This window comes from Metarhizium acridum (assembly GCF_019434415.1).
Source record: "Metarhizium acridum strain ARSEF 324 chromosome Unknown scaffold_72, whole genome shotgun sequence".
NCBI classification, from domain to species: domain Eukaryota; kingdom Fungi; phylum Ascomycota; class Sordariomycetes; order Hypocreales; family Clavicipitaceae; genus Metarhizium; species Metarhizium acridum.
In genome coordinates this window covers 431,640-458,683 of record NW_027094019.1, presented here as the reverse complement: position 1 = coordinate 458,683, position 27,044 = coordinate 431,640, and the positions used below count along the sequence as shown (strand labels likewise).

The window sequence follows — 27,044 nt, the reverse complement described above, 5'->3', positions numbered from 1 at the left end:
GAGATGTTATACGGCCCTATGTCGTCTCGCAAGCCCGAGGGATGGCCCGATCCGAACGAAGAGGTGGACAAATTTGACAAAAGCGAAGGCTGCGTGTCGATCCGTAAACTGCAGCGAGCGGTTGCAAGAACTCTACTCCCATCGCTTTTCGAACCCTCCGTACGCCCCAGTTCCAAGAGCATCCATCTAAACATGAGGACGTGTTTCAGCTGGCTACTAGAACGAGACATGTTGTATCCGATTCTATCTCTCCACAACCCGTTTACCCCTGAGCGTATGGAAGCTGCAAAGCTCAACGACCGGGAGAGGGATGTGCTGCAAAACCCAGGTACGCCGCTTCAAATCGGTTGTAGAGCACTCGCTAATCAGGCGCATCAGGCGGCATTGCGGCAAAGGAGGACAAAGAAAGAGTCTGGATGTATGCTACTACAATAGAATGGCTTGAAAGGTCCATCAAAACTATACAAAAAATGGTGATCTTCCAAGTATAGACGACACCTCACAATCCGATGCCGTACATCGTATTGCAACTTCCCTTAAAGCTTGGTATGTTAGAAGTCACATTTCAGGATATTCATAGTCTGATGGCTCCCACAGGACGCAGAGCGAGGCTCCTCCTCGACAGAATATGCGCGAGATTCGCAATCCCTTTGCCGTTGTAGAGGTGAGCATCCTCCACCCCCTTTGTCTATTCCGCCAAGTCTATCAACATCTAAGAAGGCGGTTAGGCGGAAGCTTCTTTTGGCACTTTGCGCTGCATGCTAGCCTGTGTCTTGAGCCAAATCCTAGGTGAAATGCGGACTGTCGCGTGCAATGAAAGGGAGAGCGAGTCTCGTCGGGCAGAAGCAGCTTGGCAATGTTCCATTTTCCAGATCATGGCAGCACAGGTTGACCAAGTCAACAACCCCGATATTGGTCCTGCTCTCGAGTTAATGCTTTTGGCCGCAAATCTTGGAAACTGGAAGGCACAGAGTATATGTGGATGGCTTCACTCTGTTTTTGACAGGCCATTTCCCGTAAGTGAAGAACTCGAATTGGAATGGCTCCAAGATTCAGTTTGCAAGGGAAGCGCAACAGCCGGCCGACGGCTGGAATCTCTTGACCCAGAAGCCTATGCTATAGCAGTTGACGACCTCAAACGCTGCTGGGCAGGCATTGGAGTCGATTTGCCTGGTGACTGGCAAATTTACGACGATGTAGGTTTCCTTGGGCTTATTGAAGACCAACCTCGTCTGGTTGGCTACTATCTTCAGATTGCTGCGACATGCGGCCGTCTTTCTCTATTGCGCACCATTTTTAACAAGTATTCTAGTATTATCGACATCAATGGCCGGTATCCGGGTGATGAAACGCTCTTACTGAAGGCCTGCCGATCCGGTCATTTCGAAGTTGTACTCTGTCTTCTTGACCAAGATGCAGATGCATGAATCTGCAGCGAGGACGGAGCGACACCATTACACTTTTTGAGCGCCTTTGAAGAAGAGCAGATTCCCCTTATAGCAGACAGACTGATAGAAGCCAAAGCTAGCCTTACAGCCAGATCCAAAAATGCAGACTGTATAAACTAGCCGTCGACGCAACCTTTGGCATGGTGGATGGGACGCCGTTGACTTGGGCTGAGGCCGCCAACAACCAGGCAGCCACCCAGGCGCTCCTCGACCTTGGTTCAGATCCATTCGATATTGCTGGGAGGACAGCAGAATATGGGGACAGCTGGTCAAACAACGCTCACATATCTCCCGCTTGGACTGCGGCAGCGAGCTTCCAGTATGGACTATTGGAGATGTTGCTAGAGAGAGCCGGCGATTGTACCGAGCATTTGAATTACAATGAGCGCACTTTCGGTACCCAAGGTTCGAAAGACCCATTCAAAATCCTCGGCTGGATGGTGAATGGTTGCGAGGGCCACGGCATCCGCAGACTACTCCTACATGGGAAACGGTTCTGCCAGGCGTTCCAACGAACCTTTGATCTTATTTTGCAGTATGGAGCAGATCCATCCAACATCAGCGTGAAAGGTTTGCCAGTCATCCGACCAGCTATCCAATGGGGCCAACCTTATATCATCAACCACTTAATGACAACACGAGGAGGGATGTTCAAGCCTACCGCGGCAGATTGGTCCCATTGCGTGCTGATCGCACTTGCTCTGCAAGACAATTCCACGCTCGGCATCTTGCTCCATCACTCGCAGGCAGACGATCTTGACCCGGACCATTGGAACAAGTTCTTCGCCTCCACCAAGCCCTGCCAGACGACGGCGAGATGCTCGACCACTTCCGCAAATACCGCTATCCAAACCTCGACATGTTTCCTCACTACGGGAACGCACTTTTGGCAGGCAAATACAAAGTCGCCAAATGGCTCTACCAGACAGGCAAATGCGATCTAACAATAATGGAAGACGGCAAAACTCTCCTCGGACGACTCATCACGACCTCAAAGGTGTACCGAAACGCCAGTCTTCACATCGCCGCATTTCTCAGCTTAAATCCGCCCGATGAGGTGTATTACAATGTCATGGACCTGCTGGGCTCGCGCCTCACAGCCCTCCAAGCCGTGGTGTACATACAAGAGTACAGGCACGGCCACATGGCCACGACGGACATCCTCCAGGCCATTCTGCGCAAAAAGACGGACACAGACTATCTGAACCTTCGCGTGGAGGGCGGCCCCTGGCAAGGCAAGACAGCACTACACCTCGCCGTGGAGTCGTGCAACGTGGATGCGGTGCAGTACCTCATCGACGCCAAGGGGCGGCACTTGGACTTGTCGGCGCTTGACGGCGACAGGTTCAGCCTCATCGACCAGGCGGCGCTGCTAATGAAGAATCAGAAGAGCAACATGGATCTGTGGGAGGTGCCGAGCGAGAAGCGGCGCGACGTAGACCTGCGCCATTTTGAAAACACGGTGGTGATTATGAGGCTATTGTACCGAATCGAGGTGGACGAGCTGCATGTGATTCTGTATAGGGAAGAGGAGCAGCTTATTGTCCCGTGCAAGATACCAGGTGAGTGCAGACGGTTTGCGACAAGGGTGAAGGGGCTGTTTTGCGAAAAACTGACCATGTTTTTGTTGGCAGATCTGAAGAGGGCTATTGAAGGTGGGCAGTACAACTGTGACGACTGGCCAGAGAGCTCTGATCCAATGCGCCGCCAGAGCGGGATGATCTTCCAAGTGCTGAAGGACTACGGGTTGAAGATCGGCTTGAATGATTCTGTGTTTTGGTACACCGACAAAGTGAAGCCGGGGGCCGGCCATGATTCTGGTGGTGAGCAAAGTCTTGTCAGCGAGGCTGGTGACCAGAGAGATGGCCAAGAGGCATATTCCGAGTTTGTTAACTCGGTCAAGAAGCTGAAGCTGTAGGCTCGTGTCCCTTTTTTTTCTTACTTTTCGGGCAAAGCACGGAATCAGCATTCCGTGTCTCGTCACCTTTGTTGGCCCAAAAACGACACACTTGACAAGACGGTGTTCTTCGTAGCCGTGTACGCCATAGCAGCCCAAAGAAGCTCAGTATAACTAAGAAAGAGAAAAACTGCGTGGAAACCAAATTTTAAGTGGCGGCGAAGAGTGCTACTTTGAGCTTCAATATGTCGATCACGCCAACCTTGACAGAGTCGCTCGTTGCAAATTGGTGCCCGTGATCGACCACTGCCACCGCGTATGACCAAGTCCGAACCCAGCTCCTTCACTTTGCCTCTCTGTCTCCATCTCTCCTTCGCTCCATTGTGCAGCGCTCAGCTTGTCTGTCTACAAGTCCACGATGGGCTGTCCAATGACGAAGCAGCACCAGTCATGCTATAGAACACTACTACTTCTTGACTCGTCTTTCCCGACTAGAAAATCAACAAAGAGTTATATAGGCGGTGACATAGCTCCTGTATGGATCACAGTGGAGACCTAGGGCGCTGCCTCTCAATGCTTGCAGTCACATTTGCGGGCCGACAGGGAGGACGAGGCCTTCTCATAACTGAAATCAGGAGTAAAACTGTGTCCCGCATCGCATTCAAATATACTATACTACAAGAAATAACTATGGTGCTTAAAATGAGCTGTGTTGCTCGTATGACAGGCCAAGGTCAGTCGGCGCAGCCGTGCGAGTGCCGCCCGTCCCAAGATGTAGATGTATCTCATCTACTTGCGAGCAATGTGGACCAAACCGGAGAAATCTGGTTCCCCCGCATCATCCCGCCGGGCAATGTGAACCAGCCCGGACTCGTCTGCCTCACCCTCGGTCCCCTCGCGCCGGGCAATGTGCACCAGACCGGACTCGTCGGCTTCGGCCTCTGGCTCAGCACGGGCACCGATGCGATGGATTTCAAGGCCAGAAGTGTCAGCACCATAGACCTGATTAATAATTTCCCAGACTTGTGGGTCAATACCTCCGGGAGCTGGGTCGTTGCCGCCGGGGAAGCCTGGGTTATTGCCGCCGGGGGAGCCTGGGTTATTGCCGCCGGGGGAGCCTGGGTTATTGCCGCCGGGGGAGCCTGGGTTATTGCCGCCGGGGAAGCCTGGGTTATTGCCGCCGGGGAAGCCTGGGTTATTGCCTCCGGGGAAGCCGTTGCCCCCGGGAAAGTCTTGACCATCGTCTCCGGGTAAGGGCGTAGGCTGAGAAGGACGCTGCGGGTTTTGGCCAGGACGGTCGGAGCCGGGGCCGGGATTGGAGCCGGGATTGGGGCCGGGCTGAGTGGGTCTCCCGGGCTTCCCCGGGCGGCCTGTATTGTCACCGCCATCCCCTCCGTTCCCGAATGGAGGGCGATTATTGTCACCCACAGGGGCTTTTTGGGCGTTCACACGAGCAAATGCCATTCGACGCATCCGTTGAAATTGATCTTGACTGAATGAATACTGCTTGTTTGGCCTACAAGGCGTCAAGTTAGTCGTACACTTTGAACACTCTCAGGTGAGGGGAAACATACATCGACACAGGTTCCATAACGTTTCCGGTGCTACCGCCGCCTTGACGTCTAGAGAACCCCCCCTGAAAACCGCCGCCTACATGATTCTCGCCAAGCCAGTGGCCGGTCTCATGTATAGTTGTGATGAGCGCTCCGCTTAGGTGGGCATCGCCGCCACCGAGGCCCTGGCGACTGAAGAGTCGACTGAATGGCCCTCCAGGCCGTCCACTACCTCCTGCATTTCCTGTATTTCCTCCTGGACGACCATTGCCGCCGTTGTCGGCGTTGCCGCCGTTGCCACCATTGTCCTTGGGCAGAGTGTCCATGGCGACGACGCATCCGTCCGCGCCGCCGATACCCGCGGCAATGTCCATTCCGGGTTGCGGCACGACGCACATGCCCTTGACTCCTGCGCCCTGGTTTGTCGGCACATAGACAACATTGAGAGTGCTCGTATTGCCTTGATGGACCTGGGACTTCAACTGGTCCATGGACCTGTTATCAGTCACGCCGGCAGTGCAGCGTGGATCATTGATACGCGAAACGTTTTGCAGGTTAAACCTGATTTTGCCACCTGCGAAGAGCTCGTTCATGTCTTCAACGGTCTTTTCAGCGACCGAGTCCTATGGGCAGCCTGTCAGCATCGGGATTCTGTTTGTTCAAGTCTGGACAGAAAGCTTACCGGAGGGCATTCCCCTCCCTGGCCGCAGCAGAAATGCAAAACACAGCCCAAGTTGATCTCCTGTCCATCATCTGGCTGGTTGCTCTGCCGTGTAAATAGCTCGCGCTCCTCCGGGCTGATACTCCGGGTAGCACAATGATGCTCAACGCCCCTTATCTCCATAGGACCAGCTACGGAAACCGAGGCCATCAGGCCAGAGACGAGAAGGGGCAGCATCACCATGATGATAGACTTGGAAAAGGAATGTATTGAAAAAAAAAAAAAAAGTCCTAGAAAGTAGGAGGCGGCAGCCCAGTTCACGCCAAATCAAAGTTGAAAAAAAGGAGAGAAAAGAACGGAGTTTGAGAAGGAATGAGTCTCTTGGGCCTGCTTGTCTAAAGACGGAACAAACCATTGACAGGACGAGGGAAGGGCTCCTTAAATATACACAAAATCATCATGGCAATAGACCTAGTTGCCCTAACCTTGTCTGTCGTGCAAAGGGTTCATCCATGCTTCGCATTTCCAAGCGTGACATTGTCGGATGCACTAGCTTCATGAGAGCATAGTTGCTTGAGTCTCCGGCTCGTCAGGCTGATTATCGCCCATGGAGTCTAAAGAAGAGCCACAAAACTCAGCTGATTAGGCCCGTCGCCGCAGTTCACACGTATCATGAATAACCAACCCTGTCAGGAGTTACCGACACGGAAGTGGATTACTTGCAAATCATTTGTTTGTTTGTGTGGGCGAGAGAGGCTAGCGTGATCTACCCAGGGGTCCGCGGCATTATCCAACAGTCCTTGACACAATAGTCATGCCGCATATTATGATACGGAGGAGAATGGTACAGCATCCCAGGCAATAATACGGAGCTAAACGTACGCAGCTGACCCTAACCCTAACTCGCGCCCTGGGAACTGACTAATGAAACTAAGATTAAGGTCAAGACGTGGATCAAAAGTGGGACCAGCATCGATCGAAGATTGCTTCAAATGTTCTTTTTGCAATGAGAGCAGTCATTGTGTTCTCTGCGCCGTCGTGCTTGGCGGGTTTGGCAGTTGCAAGGAAGCATTGATCCTCTTTGCTCGAGGCGCGCGGCGTGAGCTTCCCCGACTGCCACCGAGTACGCGCCGCCATGAGCAAGCGTGATCAAGGCGCAGCCCGCCGTCGGGGTTTGTTGATCAAGGTCATGCGAGCCGCTGGCCGAGTCACGACGAACGATACGGCATAAGGCTTGATCCCTACGAAAACAGAGACGGGAGAGCCGGCGCGGATCCCGAATACGTATATTTGAAACACCAGACGACACCGATTTGGCAAAGCGATGGAGTTGCATGAACAAACCCCCAACCCCACCCGGGTGGCTGAAACAGCAAGAGTATCCATAAGCTGAAAGGAGAGAGAGAAGATGCTAAGGTAAGCGAGGGCCGTGAAGATATAATATGAGGTGCGAGTATTTGCTTAATCTTATGAACAAATAATTATAACTGCTCCTTTCCTCTTGTAAATTTATGTAAATTTATATTTATTACTTTTTAAAACCTACGAATCAATTACTTATACTAGGTACTCGTAGAGTTTTTACACCCTATTACTTGGCAGTATTACCAACTCTCGACTCGACTTGTGCCCACTCCACGTTTTCCGTTTGGCCAGAGGATAGTCTACATCCACCGCCACCCAAACAAATTCGCTGGCTTGATTCGAGCCACCAACGTTCCGCTTTCTTGTGAGATCAAAGACTTCATCCACAGGAGTAACTTGTAAGCCAGGAGTACTGGCACTCGTAGTAAGCTCCTTGGCCTTGTCCGGGTCGTTGGGGAAGAACTCGTCCCAAGAATTATCTACAATGTCGGCAACTCTGACGGCCAGATGAAATTGCTAGCCCTTCGACCTGTCCAGAAAAGTCTCCTTCTTTCGACAAACATCGTCCAATATGGGCGCCGCTTTTTGTGCTTGAAGCATCCTCCCACAAAGTTGTGCCAGAGTCAAGGGGCCTGAGAAATTTATAGGGTTGATCCAGTTCCATCTCCTGAAGACTTGAACCGTTTGCGACGGGCAAGCTGGAGTGTACGGTGTCGGTATGAGTCCCGATCTTTGCCGCCATATACCCAGTGTTTTAATCAACGGCGGACGACGAAACGAGGTCAGTGTCAACATGAGCATCAGCAGCAAAGCCGGAACTTCCTTTCGATGTAGAGCTCAACCTGAGCCAGTACTCTCCAGATATAGGTGAAAGGCCACAATTCACATCGCTACAAACAACGTGCTATTGGATGGAAGAATCGGCGATGGCAGCTCCCTCTGAAGCCCCTGCTTTGAGTACAACTCTGGCATTATGTTGCGGTAATGCCCTTGTCCCCAAATCTTCATCGCCTGAAGACCACTGAGATGGTGCACCCACAGCAGTTAACGGGACGAAGGCCGAAGCCTTGCATGCATGACTTGCATTTTCGCATGTTGGAGGAGGCGGAATAATTCTATGCATGTTAGCTACCAAGTGTAAAACAAGCACCCCAAAAGCCCACTAGCCTCTATACAACTTACTTTAGGTCGGTCGGTCTTTTTCAGATTGCCCTGTTTTTGTCCTTTCTTATCACTTCATGGCAAACTCATCGGGGATGCCGTGGCACAGAATCTCGGTAGGGGTATTCATCTTCTTCTCCATAATGCGGTCATACTTCTGTTTCGTCGTAGCAGCCTTCAAACCCTGCCAGGGGAGCGAGCCGCGGCAGAAGTAGAGCATGACGTAGCCGAGAGCTTCCAGATCATCACGGCGGGGCTATTCAATACCTAAATGAGTGTTGGTGGAAGCATATCAGGCAGTGCCAGTCATGCTCTTATTCTCGCGATAAGGAATGTGGACATGAGCCTTGGGCTCCCGGTACTTCTTGGTAAGGCCGAAATTCATAACGTTGACTTGGTTGCCACGCTTGCCGATGCCCATGACGAAATTGTCTGTCTTGATATCACGGTGGATGAAAGACCTCGCGTGAATGTACTCGATTCGGGAGATGAGCTGATCGGCGAGGAGAAGGAGGGGTCTTCAGCGAGAACTTTCTTAGCATGGTAGTCACGCTCGGCACCGAACCAACGGACAAGCGGGATACCGACACCGCCAGGCAGAGACTTGTAAACGCGGGCTTCGTACTTAAGCTGGGGGTGCTTGGCCTGGACGGATTCAAGCTTGATGGTAATCTCTTGTCCGGATACAAGACCCTGATGCCAACGAGCGAGTTGTCCTAGGGGTAGGCAAAGCGGGCGAGAATAACTACTTAAGTTTATACATATGTCAAGTAGACTACTAAGCCTGCTTTATTACACCCTTTGGGGACCTGCTGGGGGCCGCTTGCGGCGAGCTCTGGCCTGCCATCGCCTTTACTATGGCTGCTATTACTAGTTGTGACCGCTATTATTAGTGGCGTTTTTATATTAATTAATTATCAAAGAGTATTTTTTTCCTAAATTAATTAAATGCTTAAGAATACTTTTATTATATAATAAATTAAAGACGTAAAGTGTTAAGGTATTAAGGGGGTAATACTAGTATATTTAATTATTAGGTAAAAGATATTTATTTAAGTTATTCTCTATTATTATTATTATTATTATTAAGTACCCTAGAGCTATTATAAGCTATTCTAGTACTTTTACATGTAATTTAAGTGTTATATAAAAAGAAAAACCCTCTTACTTTTATTTTAAGTTATTCTTCTTTATTATAATCTGTAATTATATAAAGCGTATTTTAAATTATATAAGTTAAAGGTACCTATTAAACTAGCTATTTTAATAGTAGTTTATTAAAGCGTGTGTAATAATAAGTTTAAGCTAAGTTTAGGTTAGCCTTAGCCCTTAATACGCTAGTTAGGTGTTTATTCTAGTATTTAAGCATTTAAGGCTATCACGTAATTTTCTTTAAGCGTTATATTATATCATACTATTCTAGGCTTAGCGTTAAGCCGTGTCTTAGATACTTCTAGCGTAGTTAGTGTGTTATAGACTATAGTAAACTTTACTTTTTCCTCACTTCTAGGGCTACCTAGCTGGGTAGTTATTCTTAGAGTATTAACAAGAAAACTACATTTTCATTTTTTAAAAAAGCTTAAATAATTAATAATAAATCTAATAAAATACTTAAATTATAATAATAAATACATAAATTAGCTAATATTATAACTAATTAGCTTATATAAAAAAGTGGGTTCTTCTGGCTTATTATAAGCTTAAAAACTAGATTATGTAATTTTCTAAAAACACACTATATGTTATGGGCTCGAGCTGGCAGCTCGGGCCTAGGCCGGACCCGATGCGGAGGCAGCTCGGACCCAACCCGGATAATCTACGGGCTAGGTAGGGATATAAAGGGGGGTAAGAAGGGGGAAACCTTTCTTTCTCTTTCTCTTTCTTCTTAAGTTTATTCTTACTTTCTAAAGACGCATACCTACAGTAGTATAGTATGGCCAGTCCCCAACACTATACTATACTATACTATAAAAACTATATTTTATAGTTTTTAAAGTTCTAGGCTTATAAGAGCTTATAAGGACCCACTTTTTTATGTTAGCTTATAGTATAAAGTTCATACTATTTATCTGTAAAACTTATAATCTTATAAGTATTTTATTAGATTTAATATTATTTATTATATTAGAAACTATAAAAACTATAAAACTATAAAACTATACTACTTCTAATGCTCTGGTTCAACTTATTCTCTATTTATATATACGAGTATTATAATATAATATATATAGTATTTTTAATTAATTAATTAAGCTATTTCTCTTATAATAGGTTCTATTAATTAAATGCTAGGTAATTAATTATAATTTATATATTATATATAAGCTATGTTTTACACGTAATTTATATTTATAATAATAATTCTAGTAATCTTTCTCTTTAAAGGAAAATATAACGTATAACGTTAATTAATTAAAGAGGCTTAAAAGCGTAATAAAATTTAAAATAAATATAAGTAAAGTTAAAAGAGAGTAATTAAGTAAGTTAAGTTACTATATAGTAGCCCTTAATACAACTAATAGGATATGAAATAGTAAAGATAATACTATAAATAATAGTAATTAAATCTTTTATAAATATAAAAGGTATAATACTATCTCTTTCTTATAATTCTTACTTATTTATAAGGCTTTTTCTTAACACGTTATTAAAATATATAATCGCTTAAGTTATTCTATTATTATTATTAAGTACACTAGAGCTTTTAAAGCTATTCTAGTATGTTAACCCTTATTTCAAGTAAAAAAACCCTTAAAAAAAGAAAAATCTACTAGTATTTATAAAGTCTTTTTTACCTTATACTACGTTATATATAAGGCGTATTTCTTCTCGTATAAGTTATAAGTATTAATTATTTACTTTTACTTTATTTTTAACCTATTATCTTAATTTTTTATAATATATTATATTATAGTTATAATACGTGTTAGCTTAATTTTCTTTTACCTTAAAGCTTTAAGCCTATTAACTAATCTTTAAGGTAAGCTTAGCTTAATTTTACCCCTAAAAATTACGTGCTTAAGCACGGGTTAACCTCTTCTTTTTTAGGTAATTAAGCCGAAAAATTAGGGGTGTCTTTAGCCGGGTTTAAACCAGCTCCCTGCTAGACTAAGATAGGTCTCTATAGCGCTTAACCACTACGCTATAAAGGCTAAGTTATTCTATTACTTAATTTACTAGGGTAACGCGTTACACTTAAATTTATATAAAAGCTAGTAAAAAGAATTACCTTATATAATTTAAATAGATTTTAATATACTTGAAATAATTAATTACGCGTAAATATTAAGCTATTTAAGTTATTATATTTACTTATTATAAAACGTTTAAAATAAACGTTTACTTTTAATTTAAGTTAAAGAGAAATTAAAATTTAAAACGCTTAAATAATTATTATATAATTAAGTAATTTAATTAATAATTAAAGTATAATTATTTAAAACTAAGAATGTAAATATATAGTTTATAATAAGAAATCGTATTAAACGTATAATTTTAAGAATAAATTACGCTAATAAAAGCGTTAAAGATATAAATAATAAATAAGTAATAAATAAGAAAAATACTTTTAATTCTAATAAATTAATTATAGTTTTAATACACGATTTTTTTTAAGTAAACGTATAATTATTACTAGTTATAATATATTATAAATATTCCTTATTAAGCTAAGCTAATTAGGGCCTGTAGGCAACTAGATATATGGACAGTGTCACGTGACACTCCTCCCACCGAGTTAAGTTACCGCGGGAGTCTAACGCTGGTGTCCATCGCCCAGCTAGCAGCCATTAGTTGATTCAGTAGCTAACTTCTACAGTTCCAGACGCCGTTACTACTTACTGCACCGGCACCAGAACACCAGCTTCTGCGCACCTTGCGATGAACCGGAAGTGCGAAACCACGCCACGTGCATCCCCCTCACCTCATAACCAGTCAGCAGTTTGCCTGAACCAGTGTGCCCTCCCAAGGGCTTGACTGGCCGCCTCCAATTGCCGTCAGATTCTCGCACGTGACGACCTTTCTTGCGTCTGGCTCTCCAGGCTGTTCAGTCGGCCGCTACTGAATTGCCCTCACCTCGCATTCTTCTCTCTTTGCCGTCTCGACCACAAACAGAAAGCACTCCCACGTTCTTCCTGGCCTTCGTCGTGCATCGACTTCAACTCCGCGCGACGATTTCGATTGCTCCAAAACAACCACGCATTCCCCCGGTTGCTGGGGCACGCACCCGAAAGGCATGTCGACGCCCACGACGGCCGTGGTCACCTTCCCTCACTACCACGACGCTCACGCTCACGCCCACGGCAACCACTCGCACCATCACAGCTGGCAGGGTCACCACTCGTCGTTCACAACAACAAATTATCGCTCCACAGCTGCCAATTCTTTGCTACACCAGTGCAACTCGTCCGTGCCTGAATCATCATCTTCATCGAGTACGGCACGCCTCCGGCCCTTCTACCAGTCCGGAAGCTGTATGACCGGCTACCCTTCATCGGATGGCATAACCCAAAACCATCCGCCCCAATCAGCGCCGGCGCCCCCTCCTCACGGCGGCCACTACATACATCGCAGCCATATTGAACCGTCCACTCCAACGACACCGAGATTTCGTACCGATCATAATTATTCATCCACATCCGCCATGGCCAGTGCAACGGCTACCACTACTGCCACGGCTGCTGCCAGACATGGGATTGCTGACCATCTCTCACGGAAACGCCGCCGCGAACCCGACTGGAATACTTTTTATCAAAATGGCCTTCCCAAGGAAATCATCGTCATTGACGATAGCCCTGACCCAGAGGCCTCTACTGACCGAAAATTGACATCATCAGGTACAGGTGGCCATACTTCTGCGTGTGCCATATCACATGAGACGAATTTTACCACCAGTCACCTTGTAAAGCGAAGACGGCGGGATGACGCTGCTCCCGGCTATCACATACAATATGTGGGCTCTCGCACAAACACACCAAGGCAAAATGCAACGCTCAACGACTCTACTCTCTCCAGTGATCGCACTAACTCGGTTCACAATACTACGGCACCGACCTCTCTTACATCCAGCATCCACTACGAAGACGCACCCGCTCCTTTGAAGCGGAAACGGACTACCCGCCGACAAGCTGCCAATGAGGCAAAACGTCGGGTCATTGATGTCCTCGGTGGCCCATGCCTCACGTACAAGCCACCTCCATTTCCCCCCAAAAAGGTCGCCGAAGTCCACGTCCGAGTCGTACATGACGTGAGTATCTCCATACTTGTGTCTTTTCCTCACCTCATCCCGGCTGTTCCTCTCACTTGGTTCCCGTGTATCTGCACCTCGCAAGTGTAGCGGAATATTATTGTCTTTGTTGAATGTGACGCTAATTAATGCCTCTTGGCGAACTAGCACTACTCAAAAAGGAAAGCCGATGATGACGACGGCCACTACATAGTCGTTCCTGGTGCGGAGCTTACGGAAAACTGCACGTTGAATTCTTAGGCCATCTTGCTATTATTACTGAATAACCTTAGCTGACGATGACTTAGATAAAATAACTCGCCTTCTTGGCCAAGGAACTTTTGGTAAAGTAGTCCAGGCGCACGACCGGAAGCGAAATGAGGCTGTTGCCGTTAAAATCATTCGATCTGTACAAAAATACCGTGATGCATCAAGGATTGAACTCCGAGTACTAGCTACTCTTAAGGCTAATGATAACGAAAATAAATATCGGTGCATACATCTGAGGGACACCTTTGACTACCAGGGTCATATTTGCATTGTTATGGACCTGCTAGGCCAGAGCGTCTTTGACTTCTTAAAAGGCAATGGCTTTGTGCCCTTTCCCAACAGCCAAATTCAAAACTTCGCTCGCCAATTATTTACCAGTGTAGCCTGTGAGTACAGCTCTTGCCCGTTTACTCTGTTCGCCCACTAACTTTTTCCAGTTCTACATGACCTAAATTTGATACATACCGATCTCAAGCCGGAGAACATCCTCCTAAGAGACGACAAGTATCAGGCATTTACTTATAACCGGAAAATCCCCTCATCTTTAACCACTATTAACCGGCAGGCCTCGCAACGGCGAGTGTTATTAAACACCGAAATTCGGTTGATTGACTTTGGATCTGCGACGTTCCAGGATGAATATCATTCCTCCGTGGTATCAACTAGACATTATCGAGCTCCAGAAATTATCCTAGGCTTAGGATGGTCATTCCCTTGTGATATGTGGAGTATTGGCTGTATCCTAGTGGAGTTCTTTACTGGCGATGCATTATTCCAAACACACGATAATCTCGAACATCTGGCGATGATGCAGGCCGTCATTGGCTCGAGGATAGACAGCCATCTTGTGCAGACCGTGAACAAGATGTCTACAAGGAGCGGTGGGAATCCTGCATCCAAGTACGTTAACGCGCCCACATGTTATTGTTCAATCTGTATTAATATGAATAGATACTTTAAACGCCTCAAGCTAGACTATCCCACCTTAGAAACGACACGAGGATCTAGGAGATTTGTTAAGTCTATGAAACGCCTCGAGGTATGTATCTCGCATTCTCGCATTCCCACTAACACCTGATCCACAGACCGCTAACTATTCTCCAAGGACATTATCCCATCAAATAATCAATTTTTCAAACATTTCCTCGATTTACTTCGGAAGATCTTTCTGTACGATCCCGCACAACGCATTACTGCTAAACAGGCTTTGAACCATCCGTGGTTTAAAGAAATCCCTCAACCGGACGACGGCACTGAAGCGGCCAAGATTCGTGAACGACAACATGGCTGACTTCCCTCCATTTGGGTCTGTCACCTCCTACCTTCCCTTCAATATAATAGCTATATATATGAGCATGATTATCGGAGTTAACGGATCTCTTTTATTTTGTTTAATAGTAGTTATAGGAAAGGGTAGTACGTTTTTAAACTTTATAGCCGAGTCTTTTTTGTGTGACTAGGATATAACGGATAGCATAAGTCGGAAGCAAGAGTTTCTTTTTTTACTATAAGGCCCCGGTGTTTAGTATACTATCCTTTATTATTAGGTGCTAATATCTTACTAGAAGGCTAACGAACTGGTTATAAATAACGAATGAAAATGGTGTCTTTAAGTAATAAGCTTAATTTCTAAAGATAATTTACGGTATCTTAAAGGAACTATTATTAAAATACTATTACTTATTCTTAATAATAATATAGTAGTCTAATTGTAAAACTTTATAAACTAATATACGCGAGTATACTAGAGTTAAATAGTTAAATTTCTCTCTAAATACTTATTTATCTTATATAATTTACTTATATAATATTATTAAGACCTAGAAAAGGTATATAATAAAGGATAAAATAAAAGAGTATATATTTCTTATTCTTTTAAAAAGTTTAGCTGAGAATTCTACCTTTATATATAGCTAAAATATTAGAAATATTAAAGAATTAATTCTTAGTTCTTTAACTTTATTTTATTAGTCTTATAAGAGTATTCTAATTGTATTTTAATTATATAATACTCTATAACTTCTTAAATATAAAAGATAATACTTTATAACCTCTTATAATACTTACTATAATATAAGATATAAAGCTCTTATATCTCTTTATAATAGTTATTAAAATATAGGATATAAAGCCTTATAACCCTTAAAATATAAGGGTTTTTAATGCTAAGCTTCTTAAAAGCCTATTATATTATATGGAGCTTTAAATGTATTATATTTTTTATATTTTTACTATACTATATTATATTATATTATATTATATTATATTATAATATATTATAAGATAAAAATACCTATAAATGTATCATAAGGCTATAAAATATCTAATATTATAAATAAATGCTTATATAAGCATATTATATATTAAAATACTACATGTAGAAGTACTAGAATAGCTTATAATAGCTCTAGGGTACTCAATAAATAAATAAATAAATATATATATATTAAAATAAAGCTTAAAATCACGTGATTCCAAATCTTTAAAAATTAACTTTAAAATATTAATACTAAGCGAGATATTAAGGTTATATCTTATAATAAAAAGTAAGTAAAGTAAAGCGAACGTTTAATCGCTTATAACTTTTAATATAATCACTTATAATAATAAAAAGTAGTACCTTTTCAAGAGTTAATTTAGCTTATTATAATTATATAAGATATAAGGCTTATAATTAGCCTTATAATTTTAATTAAAAAAAAGAAGAGTCTTTTTTACTTAAAATATATTTATAGGTATTTTAATTATATATTATATTATATTTAAGTATAATATATGAAAATATAATATAATATAAAATACAATTGTATTCACTATATTCGTAAGAGCTCTAGACACCAGACAGCGCCCTCCGTTTTCTCGATGCCCGTCGCAGTGTGCGAGATACGGCCTTGGCGATCAGGAGATGCGGCGATCAGCTTGACATGGGCAGTGCTCCGTACTCCCCAATGTTTTACGCGAGGCCACCTTCTTGGAAGAACAGCATGTCACCCGCCCCGTGGTCAGCAGAGAATGTAGGTGGGTATCTGGGAGTTGGGGCGGGTTGGTGCTTCTGAATTGTAGACGACTACCAGTCATATATGCCTTGTGCCACGACGCTCTGACTGTTCTACAATCACGCCAACTACTACGTTTTATGATGGACTTTGGCTTTCTTTAATATTGGAAAGCGTGACTTTAAAAAAAAAAGAAGAAGAAGAAGAAATCAAAGGCACCTGATATCTGATACCATGGTTCTGCTACCGACATAACAAACAACTCCTTGGACTCGAGTTGTATGCCGCGTTTCGCACATCATGACCATATATATTCTTATCCCAACAGTACATTTTCAAGCAAAATGTTGCCCAGGCTCCAAAACCCAGCAACTTTCCCCAAGAGCAAAAGTCATGTCTGCCAAGCCTCAACTACAGAGAATTTGACGTTCGGTGCTCACAGCAACTTCCTTGCCCCCTTAGAAACTCTTCCCGGCGTCCCTGTTCTCGTAGCCCTCGACGCCATTCAGGACCTTCCTCTCCCTCTCGACAAAGGCCTTGGGCAAGTCGATGCCGACGCCCAGAAAGACAAAGACGGCCCACTTCCAGCGGAAGGGGTTAATGGTGACGCAAAAGACGAACCACCACACCAGCTCGAGGTAGGTGAAGAAGTCAAAGGCGCCGGTCGGGCTGGAGCGCTTGAGCAGGCGCGTCATGTCGATCCAGCGGCGCATCCAAAAGGGGCTGGGCCGGGTGAGCGGGTCGACGAGGAACATGAGCAGGATGCGCGTGTAGATGCCAATGTGCCAGTTGCCGACGGAGCCAATGGCCGAGACGTAGGTGCAGTTGATGGCCGACACGGACGGGTGCGGCGGCGGGAAGGTCTGGAGATACCAGTTGGGCGGCGGGTAGGGGTCGGCGAAGCAGTCGTCGGGCAAGAAGGACAGCGACGGGCGCTTGAAGCCCGTGGCCATGACGATCATGTCGGCGTCGACGACCTCGACGTGGCCCGGGCCGCCCTTGGGGACGCCCCTCGCGCGCCGGTTCACGCGCACGCCGCGCTCGACGACGGCCTCGATGTCGCCGCGGACCCAGGCGGCCTTGCCGTCGCGCAGCTTGGCCATGATGTCCGAGTTGACCATGGGCGTGTCCATGAAGAGGCCATTGCCGGGCGCGGGCGCAATGTCCTCGAGGTCGCGGTAGAAGAGCTTGCGCAGCAGGAACTCGGGGACGAAGGAGAGGAGCGTCTCCTGGCCAAGGATGTTCAAGGACAGCAGGGTGTCGACGACAATGTTGCGCGGGATGATCCATTTCTCGGAGCGCGACACAATCGTCACCTTGGCGGCGTCGGCCTTGGCCGCGAACTCGAGCGCCTCGATGGCCGACGCGCCGCCCCCGATGATGGCCAGCTTCTTGCCCTTGGCGTCCTTGCCCGTCAGCTGGCTGGAGTGGTAGACGTCGCCCTTGAACGAGTCCAGCCCGGGCAGGTTGGGCATCTTGACGTCGCCGCAGGTGCCGACGGCGGCGACCAGGCCGTCGAAGCGGCCGTTGGAAGGGTTGTTGATGATCCAGCGGGCCTTGTCGTCCTGGTACGCCTTGTCGACCCTGAAGTTGAACACGGTCTTGTTCTGGAGGTTGTACCTGCGCCAGAGCTGCGTGACCTGCTGGACGATTTGCTTGCGGTCGGGATATCCGCGCTCCCACTTGACCGAGGGGTGGAATCGGTACATGACGGAGTGGATTTGGAGCGCCGACGTGTCGTTGACTCTCTGCCACGACGTTAGCCACGCATGGTCAGCCGCAAGGCAAAAGGGCAAAAGGAGAACAACATACGCTCCAAATCCCACCCAGCTGCTCCTCGGGCCCGGCTTCGAAAATGGTCACGTCGAAGCCGTGGCCGACGCAGTGGGCGGCGGCCGTGATGCCCGTGATGCCGGCGCCCACGACGGCAATCTTGGGCCGGGACAGCTCAGCATCCGCCCGGGGCGGGCTGGGCGACAGCGCGTAGTTGATGAGCCATTGGATGATTTGGTAGACGAAGAGGAGCGGGTTGAGGAGCGGGTTGGCGAGCTGCGACCTGGACGCCATGGTGTTTTCTGCAAAAAAAAAAACAAAAAAAATCACGAGGTCAATGTTGTGATATCATGGGGATGCGAGAAAAAAGAAAAGGGTCTGAACGAAAAAAAACACCTTCACATGCCCATAAATACCAAAACATGTGAGCCCCCGTCTCTCTCGTATCTGCGCCATCATGGCATCCATTGGATTGTTGGGCAATGCAAGCCCGGCGCAAGTGTCTGCTTGTAGCAAAGGTGAGAAAGTGATGACGTCAAAGTGACCAGATGGGTCCAGTTTCACATGCAATTTCCGTCTCTCCCGCTTCTCTCTGCCTCCGACTTCTCTCAGATGGCAGCGCCATTCATCCCCAGTAACCAACAAGACGTCAACCTGGAAAGCGGAGATGCGCGGCAATGGCTTGTGCTTGGATCGACCATCGTCGATTACGGCTACGACGGGCCGGATGCCCAGGTCGACAACGGGCCCGTTGTGACGTCGCGTCTCGCATCCGTCCAAGACTCAGTTTCGATATGAAGTGAGAGGGGTTTTTCTATTTTTAACCCTGCGTCTGCCTTTTTGACTTGCTTCTTTGCAAAAGACTAATTCAAAAACCACACTCTCGACTTTGGAACTGGACTCTCACTCTCGTTGAAGCTCAGTTGTCCATTCTCCTCTCCAACCTCACCTCCTTGAGCCATCGTCAGATCCATCACCAACACATCACCAACAGCCTAGACCCCCTTTAAAATGGAACACCCAGGTACTCTATCTCCCCTTCCTCCCTCCCAAGCTCTCAACCCGCCGCTGACAGAGCCTCTCAGCCCAAGAAATCGCCTCCGTCATCACCAGCCTCACCACCGGCTCCCCCCAGCAGCAGCAGGACACGCTCGCCGAATACTTCTCCCCCAACGCCTCCTTCTCCCACCCCTTCTGCCACGTACCGTCCTTCAGCAAGGGCGCCGTCCCCTTGGCCCGCAACACCGACTCCCTCTGGGTCATCCTGTGCATCTACCGCTGGTACCGGACCCTGAGTCCCAACATTGACATCACCGTCGACTCGGCAGGTAAGCCAAGCCCAGCAGCCAGACCAAAACGCACCTCTCCTCCAAGTCTTGACACTCTCTTCCAAACCTGCCAGTGTTTGACCAGCGCACCAACACGCTCTACGTCAATATCCACCAGACCTTTGCCGTCTGGTTCATCCCCTTTTACTCGGCGCGCGTGCGCCTCCTCACCGTCCTGACCCTCGAGCAGCGCACCTCGTCCTCGTCCTCGGCCGCCGCCTCCCGCGCCGCCCTCTCCGGCCCCGGCCAGGAACGCGCCAAGTACTACATCTCCGCTCAGGAGGATCTGTACCAGATGAACGACTGCGTGCAGTTCCTGGTGCCCCGTGTCGGCCCCTGGCTCTGGCTGCTGTGGCAGCTGTTCAGCACGTCGCTGTGCGTGCTGGGCGCCCTCGTGCTTCTGCCCGTGTATTACCTCCTGAACGGGGGCAAGACGGCGAAAAAGGTGGCCTAGTTGGGAATCCTGCTTGTCGTGCTTTTGCTGGCGTTGATGGCGCTGGGGGGGGCCCGCGGTCCAGACTGTATGCATAAACATGTAGTCTTTTTAAATGAGAGTGAATGCCAATCAAAGTGACAACAGCATCAAAGTACTACGAATCTCAATGATATTAGCCTACGGGATAAATACCTACCTCTCAAAAAAAAATTAGCCAGTTTGTTTCCCGCCAAATCTACTTGAAAACATAGTCTATTAAAAAGTTCAAACGCTATGCTAGCCGAAATCGTCCATCGTATATAAATCACCTCCCCTGCCTTCTCTTCATGTCCTCCTGCGCCGACGTCACGATGCCCACCGCCTCGGCAACCACGTCGTGACCTGTGCGCCAAGTATACAGCGCAACACCGTGGTGGTCCAGCTGCTCTTGGGCGCGGGCCAGCCTTCTCCTCCACAGTTCGAGCTTCTTGTTCACGCCTTGGGCGCCCAGGGTCGGCGAACCAGACGGCGTTGTCGATCCTGACCGCGATCCTGAGCGGTAGTAGCTGAATCCAAACGACGGCGGGGGTGCAGCAGCAGCCGACGGCGGCAGGGGCTCAAAGTCGACGTCTGCATTGGATGATGACGCCCCCTTGCCAAAGAGACGCGGACTGATGCTCTTGAGTCCGGATCGACGTCTGGGCAGCGGAGGAGGGACAGGGTCCTGTTCCGGTGACGCAGGTGTTGCCGAGTCCTTCGTCGTCTGGGCACCGCCGTCTTGACCTGCACTGGGTATGGTCGTGAGAGGCTGAAGGCCAGCCGCCCCGAGGCCCTGCGGTCGCTTCGGTTTGGGCGGCGGCATGTCGGCTTTGGCGGTAACATTTGACACGTTGGCGTGCGCCGGTGCGCTTCGCAGTGCAGCCGGCTTTGCTGGTCGAGGAGGCGGCGGCGTTCGTCCGGCAAGCGCGTTTGTAGCAGCACCGGCGAGCCGAGTTGAGTTGACCGTCTTTACTTGCGCAAGCGCCGCGGCTTCATCCAGCTTCACCTCTTCGGGCTCGTCAGAAAAGTCAATCAGCGTGCCCATGACAGGTCCCGAAGCTGCCTTTGTTTCACCCACGGCACCCGGCGCCGAATTCTGTCGGCTTGCCGACTTGACGCTCCCCGGCCGACCGTCATCTAGCGTCATGCTCGATACTTTACGATGAGTAAAGTCAAACGCAGCATCAAAGTATCCGGCTGCCTCTGGTGTGGTCACGTCTCGGATGAATATGGCCAGGACACGGCCGGGGTTGGCCAGGGCCAGTTCTGTGTACACTTCAAGGTCCGCCTCGCCACTGTCGCCGACCAGAAGGAACTTTCGATGCGGGAAGTCCTTGACGATGCGGTTCAGGGTTGACTTTTTTCGCTCTGCCACCGGTTCAAATATCCCCTGCAGCATTCCACTATACTGCTTCAGGTGGAGGGATCCCGGGGGCAGGCCAGCAATCTTGAAGAAACTAGCCAAGACAGGGAACAGCTGCCATGGGCTGTTGGAGCAATAGTGCATGCTCACGCCAAGCCTATGCATATCTGTATACCACTCTCGCACCCCCTCGACGGTCATGTCGTTGAGATCTCGCACAAATGTGTTGCGGAAGATTTCCCGAGCGCCGGCTGAAATATTGGAGCGCTTGATTGTATCGTCAATGTCGCTGATCAAGCTGATGCCTGCCGATTCCGTGATTTTGACTTCTTGCGTGGTGGACAATTTCTCGTTTGCGAGCACTCTGACATGCGTGGGAATAAACTCCAGGGCGACTCGAATATTGAAGTGGCCGGCATCGTCTGTCAAGATGGTCTTGGATTGGGACTTGGTATCATTATAGAAGAAAATAGTGATGGGCATGGATACCAGAGGGTTTGTCAGGAACGGAGCCACGCGGGCCATCAGGTTGGCATTTGCCACAGCCAGATCCGCATCGGTCAGCTCGCCCAGACCAGACGGCTGTCGAGCCGGCATGCTTGGGCTTGGTGGTGCAGAATCAGGCGTGTGGCTGCCACGTCGTCCGAGACGAGAAGCCGATTCAACACCTAGTGTGTTGGGATCCTGCGACGGTTCGCTGTAGCCTCCTGCGTAGGCGACTCGTTTCTCCTCCTGTCCGCGCTTCTCAATCATGGCCGCCTTCTGTGCAATTTTTTCCTGGTCGTGGATTTCAGCGTGTATTTGATGCTGCGTCTTGGGTTCGCCAGTAGCCGATCCGTATCCTTGATCCGTCTTGGGGGCCGATATTCCGCTCAACTGGCGGGCCAAGCCGATAAGAATGCGATTCCTCCTTGTCATGGGACCAACATGTGGTGAGTATATCCACCCTCTAACATCCACGTCGACAACCGCTTTCTCATCCTCGTGCTTCTCCCACTCTTGCCGCCACCACTCTTCATTCCGTGCTTCGGGCTGGTCCGCCGGCTGATTCTGCGCCATTCGTGTCCAATCTCGCTTGATGTGTCTCTTGGCGTATGACGGAAACAACACCATCTGCTCATTACCTTGCGAGGCAATGGCAACATCGGGGAATGCGCCAGGAATGTGAGTGCTCTGGTCCATTGCAAAGTCGTCGATGCCTCTGCCTCTCGATTGCACATACGAATCCCGCAGATCCGTGACAGCTTGCTGTCCGCTGCGGTAAAGGTTTCCTGCCATGGCCGCGAGTTTCCTCCGCCTGTAGCCTCTTTCCCCTCTCTCCCCAGCATCCTGCGATGCATCACTTGTGCCGGGGCCACACCCGCTGGCCGTCAGCCCCGCGAAGGAGGGCATCTTGTTCGAATTTAGGGACCTCGGCGTTGTAGCCTTGACATGTTTGGAGGGCAGCCGCAGTCGTCTCCGCGGGCTGCTTGCGAGACCAGTAGCACGAGGGGCCGAACGAGAGTCTCGAGCACCGAGCAGAATCCTCCGGCTCTGCCTCGCGACCAGGTCCAAAACGCGACCCTTGTTCGCGCGTTGAACTTGGCGACGGACCAAGTAACGGTAAATGCGGGATTGAAGCTTGAGCTTGACAAGTGGAAGCGTGTCAAGATGGAAATCAAGCAAGCGTTCGCGGTACCGATCTCGGACAGCCTGCGGGAACAGATATCGAAGAAGGCTCTGGCTATGGTGGGGATGCGGGCGAAGACGGCCAAAGAAGAAGAATCGAAACGGCGCCAGTTTGCTTCAACTATGTGCGTCAATGGCTAATTCTCTTCCTTTTTATGTTTTCCTGAAATGGTTTGAACCCTTGGTATCTGGTCGGTTATATAGCTTATTGATACAGGGTCATTTATACAAGCCGGTCTTCCTGTTGGCTGAGTGGCAAAAGCGTGTCAAATGCTCAAGTTGGTGCACATGCATGTCCCGTCCTCAAGCACCCGTTGCTTGGCCCGGCAGTCCCCAGACGAACCCCGTCTAGACAGGGGCTGCAGCTGGCTTCAACGGCAATGAGATGGGATAATAGGGCTGCCGGCTCGTGCATGGGGCATCAGAGAGATGGGCAGTGATGAGAGCACCTGACTCTCGTGAAGTGCGTGTGGCCACGGCACGGCGGTTTGATGCGGTGCGTGGTCTGTTGCATGCGCGAGTGTCTGGTCCAGCCAGTCCCCGGAGTGTAACGCAATGACAGGATGGCCAGGTGTGATGGCGTGGGGTAAAGTGTGTGTGACTGCGATGGCAGAAGCTGGCCAAAGACAGTGAGGAGCCCAGTCTCGTGACTGCGTTTGCTGGATGAGAAGTGAGAGTGAGAGTGAGAGTGAGTGGATGCTCGAGTCCAACTCGCCTCAAGCTCCACTTGGGACAGCCGAGGGAGCCACACATAGGGAACCATCCGTGGCTGGGCCAACCAAATACAGTCACCAGTGGTGCTGATGTAATCGGCTCATCAACCACCTCAAACTTCACACATCTACCCGTTGGCAACTAAGTGGGCTAGCCACTTAGTTGGCCATAAAATTCCGGGACAGCCACAAAACACCGGGACAGTCCCCACCTAGACCTTTACATGTAAATTGCCTATACGGGTATAAAAGCATGATTTTTTTTATGTTACGTAGCTTTATAAAGGTAAATATATTTAATTTTAGCTATTAAAAGGCCTTTAAGTATATATACATTTAATAAAAATGTAAAAAACAGCGGATTTAAGCCCTTTTAAGCTATAAAGAGGTTAGTTAAGTTAGGCTTAGCTATAAAAGCTACCTATAGGTGCCCGTAATATTTAATAAGCTTTCATAGAAATAACTAGAGATTCTATTTATTTATAGCTGCTTTATTAGCTTAATACTCTTTAATATACTATTAAATTTAATTATAAGGCCTTATATAGGCTTCTTTAATTAATACGTGCTATTAAGGGCACGGTAAGCCTAGTAATAATAATTATAGTAGCTAATTAAGCTTAATAAGGGTATTTTTAGCGTATTAAGTAGCTTCTTAAGCGATTTAAGTGTTAAATTTATTATAAATATTATTATTATTATTATTATTAAAGGCTTTAAGATTAAATTAAACGGTATTATTACTATTAAAATATTCTAAAAAGATTTAGTCTATTATTAATAGAATTAAGCGATCTTATTATTATTAAGCTTTTTAAATAGCTTCTTAAACCTTAAAAAGGTATTATATATTAATTATAAAGCTATCTTCCTTATAATTTAATAATTTAAGAAAGGTTTTATTTTAAGCCTTTAAAGATAGGTATTTAAGCTAATAGTTAGTATATTAAAGCTATTACTTAAAGGTTAAGGTCTTCTCGCGCTTATTAATAGTATGTTTTTTATTAAGCTATTATTTATCTTTAACCTTCTTTATCTCTTATCTTAATATTAATTAAGTAAGCTATAATTAACGCTAGCTTTTCTTCTTTATTTCTACTATAATAGTTTTAGCTTATTATTTTTAGATATCTTTAAGGCTAACGCTTATAATAAATTAACCTAAAGATTTAACTTATTTTCTATAATAGTAATAATTTATAAGGTATTTAATACGTTTATTTTTATTATAAATAAAGCTTTTTACTTATAATTCTAGTATATAAGCCTTAATTATAACCTAGCTAGCTTATTAAAGCCTCTTATAAGTTCAGGATAATAAAACATTAATATACTAATTCTAAATTAATTATATAATATTAATAGTTATTTAAAATTATTATTCGTTTAGTAATAAGCTTAATAGGGTAGAATTTATTAAGTCTTAAAGTTTCTATTACTTTTAAAGGATTTTAACGATAATAGGCTTAAGGTTTAAAGGAAAAATACTACTTTTTATAAAGCTTAATATAATATTATACTTTAAGAAGCCTTTTATAAATATCTTATTAAAAGCTACGATAAATACCTAGTAAGAAAAGGCTAGATTTCCTTATAATAATAATAATTAAATTGCTTTTTAATAGGTATCTTTTATAGGCTAGAAAACGCTTATATTTAATAGTTAAATAATATATATTAAAAGTAGCGGGAATATAATAAGAATAATATTAAATAAGATATAATATTTAATAAAATTAAGCTAAATATACCCTATAAAGCTATTAATAACTAATAGTTAATATATCCTTTATTTATAAGCTTAAGAAAGCTTTTCGTAATAAATTTAAGGCCTTATAGGGTTATAAAGCTACTTATTATAATTAAACTATTATAATAGAGTTATTTCGCTTTATTAAGCCTTTATTAAATACTTCTATAAGCTCCTATTAAATTTATATATTTAATCGTATATAATATTACTATTATTAAAGCTTAATTCGGATTTCGCGAAGCGAATATTACTATCCCCTTTAATTTCGGCCTAAGACTTAGTTAAAAAGGTCTTAAATACTAGCTAAGAAGAAATTTAATTACTAATAGTGTTAATAGAGCTTATAAGGGTAGCTAACTCTTTATTTACTAGATCTAGAACTTTCTTATAATGTCTTCTAGTTATAGTAATTATAATAATATAAACCTATAAGCTACTTATAAAGGTAGCTAATTTAAAGGCCACTTTTATTCTTATTTTAAATCTCTAATAAACTAATATTATATTCATTTATTATATTATAAAGGTAATAGAAGAAGCTATTAATAATTTTAGTATTAGCTATTTTAAATAACCTTTTAGCCTTATTAATAGCTTTAATTAAGGTCTTTAAGAGCTTTAAATAGGTTATAATTTATTTAGAATATTATATCTTAAATAATAAAAGGCTTAAAGGGTCTTACTATTTTTATAAAGTATTTATAGTATCTTTAATTTATTATTTTATAACTAAAAAACTATCTCTTTATATTTAAATAATATACGTAATAAGAGCTTTATCTTTATTATTATTAATAGCTTATAAATAATTAGAAACCGCTTGTAACGGTGGCTTAGGTTCTAAGGTATAGTAGGTCTATTTCTTAGGAAGTAAGTTAGGTTAAATGCTATAAAGTAGCTTTTAAGTAATATTATAATAAGGCCGTTAAGAGTATAACTCTTAATAGTAAAACTATTACTTAAATTAATTAATAAAGAATTAAACTATTTAATTATAGGAATACTTTCTCCTTAAGTATTTGTTTATCTCTTTATTATAATTCTAGATTAATTAGCTTAACTATTAATCCCTTTAAACCTTAATTAACTAACTTAAGGTTTAATTGGTTTAATACTCTTTAATTAATGTGTTTAAATATTAACCTCTTTAATTACCTCTTAGGTTACGTAGCTAATTACGTGCCCTTACCTTCTTCTTATACCTATAAGTTATACTTATCCTAGCTAATATAATCCCGTCTTATATCTTATATAGTATTATTTATAATATTATACCTCTTCTTTATTAGTCTTATTCTTAAGGCTATTAAAATAGGCTAGCTTAAGTGTTATACGTTTTCTTTCTTTTATTATTATATACTATTATATTAATTAATTGTATCTTAAAATAGCGGTTTAAAGCTTTATTTACTTCTTC

The 27,044-nt window shown here is 45.3% G+C and overlaps 9 protein-coding genes and 1 non-coding gene across 11 annotated transcripts; 6 read left to right on the top strand and 4 right to left on the bottom strand.

The window, feature by feature from the left end:
* Positions 1 to 3: 3 nt before the first annotated feature.
* J3458_006936 (uncharacterized protein) lies at positions 4 to 491 on the top strand (the record flags this gene model as incomplete). Its single annotated transcript, XM_066119122.1, has 2 exons — positions 4 to 328; positions 379 to 491. The coding sequence occupies 2 exons, from the start codon at positions 4 to 6 to the stop codon at positions 489 to 491; spliced, it is 438 nt and encodes a 145-aa protein (XP_065975758.1).
* Positions 492 to 603: 112 nt separating this feature from the next.
* J3458_006935 (uncharacterized protein) lies at positions 604 to 1,427 on the top strand (the record flags this gene model as incomplete). The annotated part of the gene is made up of 2 exons (XM_066119121.1): positions 604 to 664; positions 721 to 1,427. Exon 2 carries the CDS (start codon positions 759 to 761, stop codon positions 1,425 to 1,427), a length of 669 nt encoding a protein of 222 aa, XP_065975757.1. The 5' UTR covers positions 604 to 664; positions 721 to 758.
* Positions 1,281 to 3,861, top strand: J3458_006934 (uncharacterized protein). The gene is made up of 2 exons (XM_066119120.1): positions 1,281 to 3,010; positions 3,083 to 3,861. Exons 1-2 carry the CDS (start codon positions 2,266 to 2,268, stop codon positions 3,364 to 3,366), a joined length of 1,029 nt encoding a protein of 342 aa, XP_065975756.1. The 5' UTR covers positions 1,281 to 2,265; the 3' UTR covers positions 3,367 to 3,861.
* Positions 3,862 to 4,134: 273 nt separating this feature from the next.
* J3458_006933 (uncharacterized protein) lies at positions 4,135 to 5,802 on the bottom strand (the record flags this gene model as incomplete). Its single annotated transcript, XM_007817684.2, has 3 exons — positions 4,135 to 4,861; positions 4,920 to 5,521; positions 5,581 to 5,802. The coding sequence occupies 3 exons, from the start codon at positions 5,800 to 5,802 to the stop codon at positions 4,135 to 4,137; spliced, it is 1,551 nt and encodes a 516-aa protein (XP_007815875.2).
* Positions 5,803 to 11,157: 5,355 nt separating this feature from the next.
* Positions 11,158 to 11,237, bottom strand: J3458_006932. The gene has a single exon. It is a non-coding gene; the product is annotated as a tRNA-Arg (tRNA).
* Positions 11,238 to 11,926: 689 nt separating this feature from the next.
* On the top strand, positions 11,927 to 15,157 carry LKH1_1 (serine threonine protein kinase CMGC group). Its single transcript, XM_066119119.1, has 6 exons — positions 11,927 to 13,330; positions 13,478 to 13,553; positions 13,618 to 13,965; positions 14,017 to 14,479; positions 14,531 to 14,618; positions 14,685 to 15,157. Exons 1-6 carry the CDS (start codon positions 12,320 to 12,322, stop codon positions 14,868 to 14,870), a joined length of 2,172 nt encoding a protein of 723 aa, XP_065975755.1. The 5' UTR covers positions 11,927 to 12,319; the 3' UTR covers positions 14,871 to 15,157.
* A 1,253-nt stretch (positions 15,158 to 16,410) lies between these two features.
* Positions 16,411 to 18,833, bottom strand: J3458_006930 (uncharacterized protein). Of its 2 annotated transcripts, XM_007817948.2 has the most exons (2): positions 18,388 to 18,833; positions 16,411 to 18,323 (listed from the first exon to the last, which is right to left on the bottom strand). In XM_007817948.2, the coding sequence occupies exons 1-2, from the start codon at positions 18,640 to 18,642 to the stop codon at positions 17,034 to 17,036; spliced, it is 1,545 nt and encodes a 514-aa protein (XP_007816139.1). In that variant the 5' UTR covers positions 18,643 to 18,833; the 3' UTR covers positions 16,411 to 17,033. The 2 variants fall into 2 exon arrangements, with proteins under 2 accessions (XP_007816139.1, XP_065975754.1); XM_066119118.1 differs by having other exon boundaries at positions 16,411 to 18,787.
* A 526-nt stretch (positions 18,834 to 19,359) lies between these two features.
* J3458_006929 (uncharacterized protein) lies at positions 19,360 to 20,130 on the top strand (the record flags this gene model as incomplete). The annotated part of the gene is made up of 3 exons (XM_007817949.2): positions 19,360 to 19,372; positions 19,434 to 19,676; positions 19,751 to 20,130. 3 exons carry the CDS (start codon positions 19,360 to 19,362, stop codon positions 20,128 to 20,130), a joined length of 636 nt encoding a protein of 211 aa, XP_007816140.2.
* A 52-nt stretch (positions 20,131 to 20,182) lies between these two features.
* Positions 20,183 to 23,808, bottom strand: J3458_006928 (uncharacterized protein). Its single transcript, XM_007817950.2, has one exon. It carries the CDS (start codon positions 22,883 to 22,885, stop codon positions 20,417 to 20,419), a length of 2,469 nt encoding a protein of 822 aa, XP_007816141.2. The 5' UTR covers positions 22,886 to 23,808; the 3' UTR covers positions 20,183 to 20,416.
* On the top strand, positions 22,925 to 23,302 carry J3458_006927 (uncharacterized protein; the record flags this gene model as incomplete). Its single annotated transcript, XM_066119117.1, has 1 exon — positions 22,925 to 23,302. The coding sequence occupies one exon, from the start codon at positions 22,925 to 22,927 to the stop codon at positions 23,300 to 23,302; it is 378 nt and encodes a 125-aa protein (XP_065975753.1).
* Positions 23,809 to 27,044: the final 3,236 nt, after the last annotated feature.

Coding starts and splice junctions, on each gene's coding strand:
- J3458_006934 (XM_066119120.1), top strand. CDS start 2,266: ATGCTCGACCACTTCCGCAAATACCGCTATCCAAACCTCGACATGTTT. Junction 3,011..3,082: donor TGTCCCGTGCAAGATACCAG/GTGAGTGCAGAC, acceptor TTTTGTTGGCAG/ATCTGAAGAGGGCTATTGAA.
- LKH1_1 (XM_066119119.1), top strand. CDS start 12,320: ATGTCGACGCCCACGACGGCCGTGGTCACCTTCCCTCACTACCACGAC. Junction 13,966..14,016: donor ATTATTTACCAGTGTAGCCT/GTGAGTACAGCT, acceptor AACTTTTTCCAG/TTCTACATGACCTAAATTTG. Junction 14,480..14,530: donor GGTGGGAATCCTGCATCCAA/GTACGTTAACGC, acceptor TAATATGAATAG/ATACTTTAAACGCCTCAAGC.
- J3458_006930 (XM_007817948.2), bottom strand. CDS start 18,642: ATGGCGTCCAGGTCGCAGCTCGCCAACCCGCTCCTCAACCCGCTCCTC. Junction 18,324..18,387: donor AGCTGGGTGGGATTTGGAGC/GTATGTTGTTCT, acceptor ACGTCGTGGCAG/AGAGTCAACGACACGTCGGC.
- J3458_006928 (XM_007817950.2), bottom strand. CDS start 22,885: ATGCCCTCCTTCGCGGGGCTGACGGCCAGCGGGTGTGGCCCCGGCACA.